This window comes from Brassica rapa, chromosome A05 (genome assembly GCF_000309985.2).
Source record: "Brassica rapa cultivar Chiifu-401-42 chromosome A05, CAAS_Brap_v3.01, whole genome shotgun sequence".
Classification (NCBI taxonomy): Eukaryota; Viridiplantae; Streptophyta; class Magnoliopsida; order Brassicales; family Brassicaceae; genus Brassica; species Brassica rapa.
In genome coordinates, this window is record NC_024799.2 from 7,218,221 (window position 1) to 7,230,947 (window position 12,727).

At 32.8% G+C, this 12,727-nt stretch overlaps 1 protein-coding gene across 2 annotated transcripts; it reads right to left on the reverse strand.

Moving 5' to 3' along the window:
• Positions 1 to 5,218: 5,218 nt before the first annotated feature.
• LOC108871923 (mitogen-activated protein kinase kinase kinase 17-like) lies at positions 5,219 to 12,505 on the reverse strand. 2 transcript variants are annotated; one of them, XM_033291788.1, is made up of 3 exons: positions 9,155 to 12,505; positions 8,901 to 8,971; positions 5,219 to 8,730 (listed from the first exon to the last, which is right to left on the reverse strand). In XM_033291788.1, exon 3 carries the CDS (start codon positions 7,111 to 7,113, stop codon positions 6,073 to 6,075), a length of 1,041 nt encoding a protein of 346 aa, XP_033147679.1. In that variant the 5' UTR covers positions 7,114 to 8,730; positions 8,901 to 8,971; positions 9,155 to 12,505; the 3' UTR covers positions 5,219 to 6,072. The 2 variants fall into 2 exon arrangements, with proteins under 2 accessions (XP_033147679.1, XP_033147678.1); XM_033291787.1 differs by having other exon boundaries at positions 5,219 to 8,971.
• Positions 12,506 to 12,727: the final 222 nt, after the last annotated feature.

The window sequence follows — 12,727 nt, forward strand, 5'->3', positions numbered from 1 at the left end:
AAGGAGGGGCATTTGCTGCCTAAACAAGCACTCTACGAAACTAATTTGTCGTGTCCTTTGCGTTATTGAATTGGGCTTTTTGTGTATGTTTACAAGCCCATGTTCTGTGTGTTGTATGCTACGACTCTTCGAGATCTCTGTAGCTCCTACTTCGGTAAACAAATCGTCACCTCCGTTAAACATCTCCAGCATCACCCATCTAGCTCTTCAACTTATCCCCTCTCCCAAACTAGCTATGTAAACCCACCATCATCGACCATGAGATTTATGCTTCACATTGGTTCGATTGGATATCCATCTCCCAAATTTTTAATCTCTTTCAGCTAACTTACAGTGCTTACAATCTATGGCTTCAGTTTGTCACCTCACAAACATATGGTCTCTGCCAAATTGAATAATTCGGAACGTTCTAGATTCCTCGAGTTCAGCATTCTCTGAAAGCAGAAGTTAAGATCTCCTTCATCGCGGCGGTCTTGCCTTCTATCTATGCCGATGAAACGGAGAACTCTTCGACGATGTGTTGTTTCAAGCTCCCCGACGCCTATGGCGGTAATTTATGAACCCTTCTGTTTCTTATTGGATTGATCATCATCTCCTCCATTGTTAGATCGGTCTTTTTGGAATTTGTAATTGTTTATACTATTACCTCAAAGGAATATATTGTTAGTGATTGATTTTGATTCATATAAATGAAGCTAATGATTGCCGGATATTTATCTGATAACGGTATAGGTCGATGTCCACACAAAGGTGTCAAGGCTACAAATGTAGTTTCCAGTGGAGCTTCCATTGGTATCTACAGGCTCTTGAGCTCTTGGATGGTGGATCAGACTACCTTGGGAAGGGTGTCTCTAAGGTGTGAAACTATGTTGTTAGTGAAAGAAGGGTTATCCAATTTTTTCTCATATTTGTTTTTTGTTGATGTCATTGTGAATAGGCTGTTGGCGATGAACAAAAAAAAACACTGGTGATAGTTAATAAACTGGTTGAAGACAGTAGGAGAGATATAGAAAAAGCTGTTGAGAATGAAGAGGAGCTCCGTCATTTGAAGACAAGAGTGTGAGTCACTATGAAATTTCGTCAATACTTCCACCAACGTTGTAGAAACACTTCTTTCATCTGAGCGGCAGTTCCAAACTATCGAAGCACGCTGAGTCTCATATTTTTTGTTATGCAACTCTAAGCTCATTTATGTAAATGATGATGAGACAGGTATGTGATTGTTCATTTACAAATGTGTGTGAAGCTATGTCTAGAGTAACTTAAAGAACGATAAAAATCAGTAGGTTGATGGTTTCGCTCACTGACTTGAATCCATTCTTATGTGTCTTTTGATTGTGAAAGCAGGCTGGTTGCTACGTCTAGACAGCTGGAAGGTAAGGTAGAAGTTCAAAAGCTGATGGAGGAGAACGTGAACAATGCCAAGTCATGGCTTTGAATGCTTCAAACATCTGATTATGCATCTTTCATCTCTTGCAATGGCCTATGTGATTCGTATGTTTTCAGATTTGATATTCTGGTTACTCTGTACAATTATGGCTTCCAATAAGCAAGTAAAGTTGATCCGTTGGCTGCTCATTTGCTAAAAGTGTTTACTTCTTTGTTGGTATAGTTTCTGCACATGCATCAATTGCGAGATTCTGTTACAAGCATGGCACTCTGGATCTCCTTGTCTACAGTCTACGATCAACGTAAATTAACGTGTAAAGTTGACCTAGATCCACTGATACATAAAGTCTCAATACAGAGCATCGACTATTTAATTTAATGTTTTTAAAAGGCTATTTAATTTAATTTAATGTTAATTTAAATTGAAAATTTAAAATAAACTACATATTTTAAAAGTGGATTGTATCAGTTTTGGATTCGAGGTCAATGTATAAATTTGTCGGTTTTGAACTCAGTTAGCTGAAGCAATTCATTACATAGTTCTCTGGATATATAAAGTCCCAATACAGAGTCTACGATCACTTCCAAAATCATGGCGCTCTGGATCTCATAATGTAATTCTATCTTCTTCTTTTTTTTTTGAACAAACTTATTATATAATTCTATCTTTTCTATGCTACCAAGTAACAAGTTACCATAAGATTGATGAATTGATTGATGGCACTTCCTGGAGTTCTAGGTTGGAAGCATAAGAAAGTGTGCATCAACAAGAAATCTCAAGTTAAAAGATTATAGCAAACAAACAAAGTTGTATGATTATCAAATTATATACTTGACATTTAATTAAAAGCAAACACGTTGGAGGAGTCTTCTCCATAAAAAGCCAAGGTAGTATAACTAAACATTATCGTTAACTCTTCCTTCTCTCGATGGTCAGAGACTCAGATATATAAGCCAAGTAATGGGACTTTGTCTAACAATTCAGTGGTTGAATACTGCAGGTGCTGTGTGAACAAAAAATGTATGTGAGACCGTGCAAGAAACAGAAATAGCAGAAGAAGAGCTCTATTATAGAAAGCGGAACAAAAAATATTCGTTGAACTTGCGGAAACGATTGAAGTGAGAGCTTTATAACTTTGTTTTAGTTAACATCCCTGTCAAGTGGCCTACATATTCTTTATTCGCTAGAAGATATCGTGGGGAAAGTTTTTTTTTTTTTGCTATAATATCGTGGGGAAAGTTATGGGTTTTAAAACCATTTTCAACGCCGAGAAACTTAGTACTCAACGCATCATGGCAACCACAAGTCCACAACGATTGAAAGGTTTATGACAACTTAAGTTTCATAACATATTTAAATAAAATTATTACCTTACATGAGTAGTTAAATTTAGAGGTTTACTTACCAACATTTATATAAAATTCTTACCTTACATGAGTATTTAAATTTAGAAATTTCTCTCAAATATGTATCACACTTAATTTAGCCTCCAACCATCGTAGAACATAAAAACTCAGTTGTACTAAGTGAACGTGTTGATTTAAGTTACTTGCTGGCATCTCCGAGCTAAGCAAAAAATACCACCAATTCATAGCCCTCAGTCAATACACTTAGGGAAAACCATGAGCCGTAGCATAAGCCGTCGTCAATGCATAAGCATAAACCCACATTTCATAAACTCTTAACATCTTCTTTTTCACAACAAATAGATTACACCTAATCCAGATAAAGATTCTTATTTTTCTCTAGCAATTGTGACGAAAATACCTGTTGGAGTTGGAGAACATAGTACGCAACAATCTCAAAAACTTCAACAAAGAGCAGTGAGGGAATGGTTGAATAACAACCATCCCATTTCGCATAGCTAAAGAATATTTTTTGTACACGCATGGGAGTTTATACAAACAACAACATCACCACCTAAGACACTAAATATAACACAACCAAAGAAATGTCAACTGGCACAACATACCTTTAAAAACCAACCAATACAAATATAATACCACAATCATAAAAAAAAGAGTCTCCTTTATTATAATAGATATGGGTGTTTAAGTATATTTTTGGTATTATGAGTATTTTTTTAAGTTTCAGATTTTGTGTGTTTCGGTATTGTTTTCGATAAATTTTAATGATTATGAATAGTTATTCAGTGAATCAGTGTTAATTGATCTTAAAATGTAGTACGCAATATATCTGTTGAAAATATAAAATTATTAAAATAAAACAACAGTATTTTTAAAAAAGTTTACTGATAAAAAAATTATAGTAAAATTTTGAGGGAATAATAAAGTGATTATATATAGTAAAACCAATGTGAAAAATATATACAAAAGATACTAAAATAAAAATAAAACAACAACTAATTATACTCTAAAAACTAACAATAACATTTGTTTAATAATCTTAATCATTTTTAATGATATAGTTTATTTGATAAAAGTTTTAATAAATGGTGTATATTCTTAAATAATCAATTTTGACTGTTATGTTATTTACCTAACATAAGAAACAAATTTTTAAATTTTGCATTATCTAAATCAATAAGTTTAAAAACGCAAAAAGAAAAAAGAAAAGAAAAGTACCTACAGATTCAAAAATGAGAAAATATATAAGAAAGAAAATAATTCATGATTTCTATATTGAATTTCAACAGTAATTAAACACAATTTACTTACTCTATAATAAAGGAATAACAAACACTAAAAATGTAAAATATTATATTAATGAAAAAGTATTTTTTAGTATTTTGCCTAACTCTTTGGTTTTTAATATGAACAACATAAACAAATATTTAGATTATCATTAGTTTTAGTTTAGAATAAACCGAATAGTTTTACTGGTATATTACAATAAATACATTTAAAAATCATTTTTCAATTGATTACCCCGCCCGTAGGGCGGGTTTAACCCTAGTAAAAAAAATTTGTTACATTTGCCCGCGACGCGGGGCTTAAACATTTTCATAAGTTTTTGAAAAGTTATTTGTACACTATATTCATTACAAAATAAATCTTAAAATAAGTCAATATTATATTTTTAATTATATAATTAAAAAAATTTATTTGATTAATATTTAATTATATAATTTATGTGTTTAACGTTTTACTAAAATAATTTTTCAGATAACAATACAATATATATATATAGAAATTATTATTTTTAATTATATTTTTAGATTTTGGATAATTCAATATTCTATTTTTAATTACATAATTAAATTTTACATTTAATTAATATTTAGTTATATAATTTATGTTTTTAACTTTTTACTAAAATACTTTTTTCAGATAACAATACAATATATACATAAATTATCTCTTTTTTAAATTATATTTTCAAATTTTGGATAACTCTTACTATTATTAATATTAATCAATTATCTAATCAAATCAATTAAAATTTCGTTTTTATTTTTTAATTTATTTATACATTTTATTCATTAAGGGTATAAACGATATTAACCACTTTAACTTTTAACGTGAGAGCTCGATTCCAAAAATTTATTTTATTTGATTAATATTTAATTATATAATTTATGTTTTTAACTTTTTACTAAAATACTTTTTCAGATAACAATGCAATATATATATATATAAGTTATCTTTTTTTTTAATTATATTTTTTAATTTTGGATAATTCAATATTCTATTTTTAATTATATAATTAAAATTTTTATTTGATTAATATTTAGTTATGTAATTTATGTTTTTAACTTTTTACTAAAAAACTTTTTCAGATAACAATACAATATATACAAAAATTATCTCTTTTTTCAGATAACAATACAATATATACAAAAATTATCTCTTTATTAAATTATATTTTCAGATTTTGGATAATTCTTACTATTAGTAATATTAATCAATTATCTAACCAAATCAATTAAAATTTCGTTTTTATTTTTTAATTTATTTATATATTTTATTCATTAAGGGTAGTAAAGATATTAACCGCTCTAACTTTCAACGTGAGAGCTCGATTCCAAAAATTTACTTTGCAAATAATAGTATAGATATTTTTAACCACTGCTTTTGTGTGTAAGCAGAGTCTGTTTCTACAATTTCAGATGTGGTAAACAAATAAAAATATAATGATTGGACAATAAAAATATGATGATTAGACAAGTTTTGGTTCATTTGTTAAACATTTGTCTGATAATATTCATTTTCCAGGAAGCTGTTGCAGTCGAAAATGGAGTAAGTTTCAGGGAAGAAACTGAAACGGGAAGGAGAAGAGGTTGTGGATCACTGCAACATCATGGAACTCTGTTTCTAGGAAGAACATCCACACATCCTTGGCTATTCATAAAACAGCTGCTTCTTTAATCAAGCTTTGTACACATGGAAACACTTTAGACTTTTGAGATCTTGTTTGACAATGAAAAGAGAACAGAAATAGAAAACTCATTAACATAAATTCTCCAAGTGTTGTTACAAAGTTAGGTTCTATAGAACCAAATATAAACAAAGCAGAGACATCATATTTAAATAGGAGAACTGAAAAATAACAAAAGTAACGACTAACGAGATGGTTCTCCCAAGTGGCAATGCTAACAGAAGAACCAAACTCGGTCTCACTGGTCTTGGCTTCTCCTTGATGTTTCCTCTGTGCAATTTTCACAACTGTGTGTTAACTTGATCTACACCAACTACAAAGACGACAGTATACACTGACACACTCTACTGAACAGAAACGAGATTGCATCCTGGTGGTTTGGGAGGTATAATCTTCAACCTCAAGGGTCTATTCTCAACTTTCTTAAACTGTGGCGGCTTTGGTGGAATAATCTTCAATCTTAGTGGCTTCTTCACACTATCCTTAGACTTCAGTACCACCGCCACCGACATTCTTCTACCTCCGGCGCCGGTAACCATCACTCTCTTCTCATCAGAAAGAAGAAACGGATGCTTCAACAAGCCCAACGCGCTTCCTCTCTCCACAGGATTTCTTGCAAAACACGTTTGTAGAAACAGCCTTGCCTCCCAAGGAACAGACTCTGGAATCTCTGGCGCCTTCCCATCCAACAGATGACGCAAAATCTCCTCAGAATCTTGCAAATGCCACGGAGACTTTCCAGTGTACATCTCCAACACAACGCAACCTAACGACCACAAGTCTAACGACTTCTCCGCGACGCCGTAGTGAACAGACTCAGGAGACATGTAAAGAGGCGTTCCCAAGTAGGGAGAATCAAACTCCCAAAACACCGACCCCTCTCCAGCTTCTGTCGACATCCCAAAATCAGAAAGCTTCAACTCATACGAAACTTCTTTCGTTACACCAACATCATCACGTGGAAACACAAGAATATTGTCCGGTTTGAGATCGCAGTGGACGTATCCGTTAGCATGAACAGATACGAGTCCTTCAAGAATCATACGAGTGAAGTCTCTGATCATCGTGTCCGTCAACAACCTTTTTTCAATCAAAGAAGTTAAACTTCCACCAGCTGCGTACTCCATCGACATGCCGTAAACTCTTATTCCTTGATCACTGACTCCTCTCGACAGAGATGTACCAAAGGTTCGCACGATCCCGGGACAATCTCTGAGCTTAGATAGAATCTGAAACTCGTTGTATAGAGAGTCGAAGTCATGCGCGAACGAGCTTTTCACGGCGTGGTAGTGTGGCTTCGAGCCGTCTGGTTTAGTGAGCTTGATGAGATTGACTGAACCATACGAACCTTTGCCTAAGGGTTTCACAAACTCCATTGACCCCATCGTACTTTACTTCGCTGCAAACAAAACCCTAATTAGAGAGTGAATCTTTGATTCGTTGAGAGAGAAAGGAAACTTTTGGAGTTGTTTAAATAGCGGATATGATATTAATGAAAAGGAAACTATATACTATACACTACTAGTTCAAAAAAAAAGGAAATTACGGGAACATCAAAAAGAGGAAATTGAATAACGGCCGTCGATCTTACTCAGAGGATTTGTCATTAGTTCGATCTGAACCGTTGAATCATTTGCCGAAAAATCAAAAAAGGAAAATTGAATAGCAACCGTCGATCTTACACGCCGTTATACCATTGATCTGATCTTAACCGTTGAATCAAACTGTTAGGTGTGGGAAATCGACTAACGCGCCGTTTTTACACGGGAAGATCTACGCAATAGATTCGATCTTAACCGTTGGCTCAAACGTTACAAATCTGCAAAAATACTTGACGCCTTGGTCATTGGACTTTTTGCTAAATTTTTGGCTACAACCACATTATTCAAACAAATGATATTTCTTTAATCTCCGGCTACAACCAAAATTATTCAAATACATTATTGATTATTTTCCTTATGAAGATGAAAATCTTAAATAATGCTAACTGTTTCTTAAAAAAAAAAGTGGAAGATTTCTGATTGGTTCCAGAATTAACTTGTTTAATTAACTTGTCTAACATTATTAACTTGTTTACAATTAACTTTTTTCTATTAACATTATTTTATACTTGAAATATATGTGACAAATTTACTATATACATACAGTTCTATGCAACATTGCTTATAAACTGGTTTCGAGCGAGTTTTAAATTTACAAAGCTGCAAACTAATAGAAATAAACGGTTTTAACTGATTAAAAATGTAATAAAATATTTAAAAAATCACGAGTGGTATGGCGGATTTGAAAATTGGTAAACATTTAGAGTTTGAAATCTTAGATTTACATGTTTGTATGGCTATGTGACATGGATATCTAAATCTCATTGTGAGCAACCAAATCTATCTAGCGCCAGTAAAATTAGTCCAGTAAAATTAGTCGGCTAGATCTTGGTACACCACATACTCCAGATTATAAAAATTGTAGTAAAATATATTTTTGCAGCTTCAGAGACCTTAGCAATCTAGGCTGAAATATTTGTCATTAAAATAAAAGATCGCAAGATGGGCTTCTCCAGCTTGGGTACCCGACCTGCTTTTGCTTATGTTAGGTGTGGTTGCTTTGGTCTAGTTTATTAGTTCTTGAATCTTTACTTGCATTCTAAGCAGGAAGACAAATTTGATCACTCATCAACTAAGTACTAACTTACTATGTTGAAAATATAACTTATGGAGCTTCCTCGGATTTTGATAGATTTTTCTGGAGTACATAAATTTGAGAAGCCAGATGATGATCAGACTCTTAAATATAATTCATTTGCATTGTTTGTTCTCTTGATGTTTGAGAAATTTAAAACCGGGGCTTCTAGCTCTAGTGGTAAACGGTTTACAGTTGTTAGTACCGCCACCTGGGTTCGAATCCCGGTCACTGGGGAATTAACATTTCGGCATCGCCAGAGACAGAGGACCGACACGTGGCAACACGTGACTAATCTGAATCACTTCTGTGGGGCCAGGATACCTCTGTATAATTCAAAAAAAAAAGATGTTTGAGAATTTTCACTTTGTCTAATTTGGTGTGATTGATGAGGTCTACATTTCTCAACCTCTTCTATTCCAGCTATGTGTTGAAGAAATAATATGAGCTCTATAATAGAATACAAACTAGGTCAAATACAAAAAAAATCCCTTACAGTTTTGGCTCTTTCTCCCTTGTTTTACTGGTTCTTGATTTTTCTGATATTGTATTGCAGTACTATATTATCTGCAATGGCATCCATCTTTACATCCATATGTGATAAAATGAAAACCTTCAGTTTTGATGTATACAATGGACTAGCTAAAAAACTTAATAAGTGCAAAACTGGTTCTGTTTCTTATCGTCAGAACCAATTAAGTTTCTCAAAGTTGGGTGCTAACTCCTAAACGGCTAAATCATACACCAAACCTGAATTTTGCTGCTCATTTCTTATCAAGCCCATCAAGGATATGAATGGTGTGTGGAACATCTTTTCCATGGCAGATCATTCTGTTTATTTGTTTAGCAGAAGTCTGAAGGTATTCATTTTCAGGAAGCTGTTTCAGTCGAGAACGGATTAGTTTCACGGAATAAACTGAAAACTGGAATGAGAACTGGTTGTAGATCATTGCAATATCATTGACGGCTTTTTTTGTGAAGAACATCTTCACATTCTTAGCTGCTACTCATCAAACAGTTGCTTTTCACTTCACTTGCAAGACAAGTTTATTTGCATATGGTAGGATTATGTCAACTATACACAATGTGGAATTAATCAAGTTGTTTTTTAAAAGGTTACAATTATTCAGACTTCAGAGAATTTACATTGGTCATGGATGAATGTTTAAGGTAGGAAAATAACATATACGTAAGCATAAATAATTCATATAGTATATAATTGTGGAAGAGAGATAGGGAGGGAGATATGCAAGACATTAAATTCACACCATATCTGTGAATCGACCAACCGCTAACTTCTGTTGCGTTACGTAAAAGTAACTTTATCTTTTCTTTTTATAAGAGAAATTTACTCTCAGAGACACATTCCAAGTTATGAATTACTCTCATAGACACTTTGGCCCAAGTAGACACTTTCTCTTAGTAAATTGTCATAACTACCCCTTATCTATGTAAAGAATAACTATTGGATAAGTGTCTAACTAGATCGTAAACCAAGAAACTGAACCAACCGATTTTCTCATTTTCATTATAACGATTAGAAACTAGTGAGGAAAAAAAAAATTTCGAAATATAATAAAATCTTTTTCACTTTTATAAGACAGATCCCCTTTTCAAAATCGATTACCCCCAGATATGAACCCTAATTTTGGCTCTTTACCAACTTCTACTAAAACTACAGATCGATCCGAACCCTAATCCACTTTCTCAAATTCGACATCTCCATCACTTTGTTGAAGCTTTATGTCTCCACTTCTAGCTTTTATTCGATCTGAAACTGTTCCGCCAACTCTTCATACTCGACCATTGGTGAGTCACACCATGAATTCAGAAACTCCAATCCATTCTCAATCATAACTCTATGTTCCTAATTTCATAGATATATCTAACAGATTCATATATGGAAAGTTAATTTCTTGTCTGATTTTTTATCTTGGTTCATGAGGGTAAAAACAGTGGTGGAGGTGGCTACTCGAGAGGAGGAGGTGGTGGTGGATGCCGTTGTGGTGGATGTGGATACAGAGGTGGAAGACGTGAGGATGAAGAGCTGGTGGTGATTATGGATGCCGTGATGGTGGATGCTATGGTGGTGGATGTTGATACGGAGGTGGAAGACGTGAGGAGGAGGATGTGGTGGTGGATGTCGTGGCTGTGGATGCTGTTGTGGTGGATGTGGATACAAAGGTGGAAGATGCGAGGAGGAGGAAGTGGTGGTGGATGCCGTGTTGGTGGATGTTGTGGTGGTGGATGTGAATATGAGGTGGAAGACATGAGGTGGAAAAGGTGGTGGTAGATACGGTGTCCACAGAAAATTTTGTAACATTTTCACATCCACATAAACTGTGTCCACAGAAGTGTGTTCGACCACTGAATTGTGTCCACAGAAAAGCTTAATCGTTGTTTCATGATAATGATGAATGATGAATGATTTTATAGAGAAATTTTACTAAATGACGAATTAGATCCATAATTCATTGATTCACAAAAAAATTTCTTCTTTATTCAATTTATAAATATCTAAATCGAGTATACAAGAAGTTAATAAACAATTCTCATTTTTTCTTAGACAGACAAAGAAGGCAATTATTTTCTATAACATTCGATAAAATCATGTTATCAACGCTTCTCTTGTCTACCAATTTGTTTGTCCACATATATGGTGTCCACAAATTGTCTACGAGAAACCTTGTCCATGAGAATTCGTCCACAAAAACTCGCCCACAAATCAACACATCTCCGGATCGTTGGATTTGCTTTCTTCAAAATGATCTGACGTTCACGATATATTCTCATAAACTCATATATCTAATTTTTTGTTTTATTGCTTTATCCTTTATTGCAATTACAAGGTAACTGGTTCTTTTTCGGTTTGCTTCCTTAAAATAAGTATATTTCTCTTTAGTAATAACCAAGGTTATTTCCGTCTCAATAAAGACAGCTGGCAGAAAAAAGTGTGTCAAAGTTGCTTTGTGTCTTATAGAGTAAACAAAACTCACAATGTGTCTTTTTATGTAAGTCTCTCTTTTTATAATGAACAAAGACTATATATTTAAAAGTTTACATCGCGTTGTATAGTTAATTGTACTCCAAATGTCTATTAAGTCGGTCCAACTACTTGATACGACCTAACAAGACTGAAACTTTCAAGTCTGATTGTTAGCTGAGAATTGTAACTTAACATTTTACCAATAAAAATAGCTTTCGAGAATTGTTTTGGTTCTCATATCAAATTTTGATGTGTGGACTTTTTTATACATGTCTTGTGTTGTAATCATGGATTTTTATACAATGGATTTCCTCGATTAAATCTAGTAAATATCTTTTCAATTCTTGGGTTTAGTTCAAGTTAAAAAAAAAACTAAATAAAATACGTATCTTTCCAATGACCTTTTGTTTATTCTATAGCGAATGAAACAAAAAAAATGCACAGCTAAAAATTAAAGTTCTATACTCCCTCTGTTTTTCTTTAGATGACGTTTTAGAATTTTTTCTTTTACCTAAATAAATGACGTTTGTAGTTATCTAGGTAGCTTTTAGTTTAAAATGACTTATATTGTCCTTTCATTAAATAATGATCAATAACAACACTTGACTAACAACAATCATACGTATCATTAAATAAAGGTTATAAAAGGTATTATGCAGAGCTTTTTAAACTGTGTGAAAATTGAAAAACGTCAAGTATAATCGAACGGAGGGAGTATATGTTTTCTTAACATCCAAGGATCTTAGAAGTTAGAACATTAATCATGCTCTTAGCTCTTTGAATAGACTATAATAGAGAAAAATCTGGTCAAAGTCCATAATTGATAGCGAATTATATTATACTAGTAAAGATTTGTTTTCCTTATAAAATTAGATATAATAAGTGTGATTGGTAACAACAAGAGTAATTGGAAGTAATTAATATGAAAGAATTGAGAGGAACATTAGTGGAATAAAATAATATTAAAAAAAAAAGTGTCATTTCCAGCATAACTCTAGTTTTTCCTCATATAATCAATTTTACTCTGGTTAAACAGTTACTAGCTACAAAATGGATGGAAAGTTTTTAACCTGATTGGTATGATAATAACTGGAATGATGAGAGTAAAAATATTTTTCGCTAAAAATATAACGCCGGTTGTGACATACAGGTAACAATTTGAAAGTCTTGCGAAATTTTTTTCCTATTACTAAACTTCAAAAAGAATTATGTATTCCTTTTTGTCTGAGTAGAATAAATATATACTTTAATCTGAACAATATATTTGTGTTCATGTACCGAATAATTTAATGAAAGAAAAAGAAATATAAAATAAAATTGGAAACAATCAATATGGT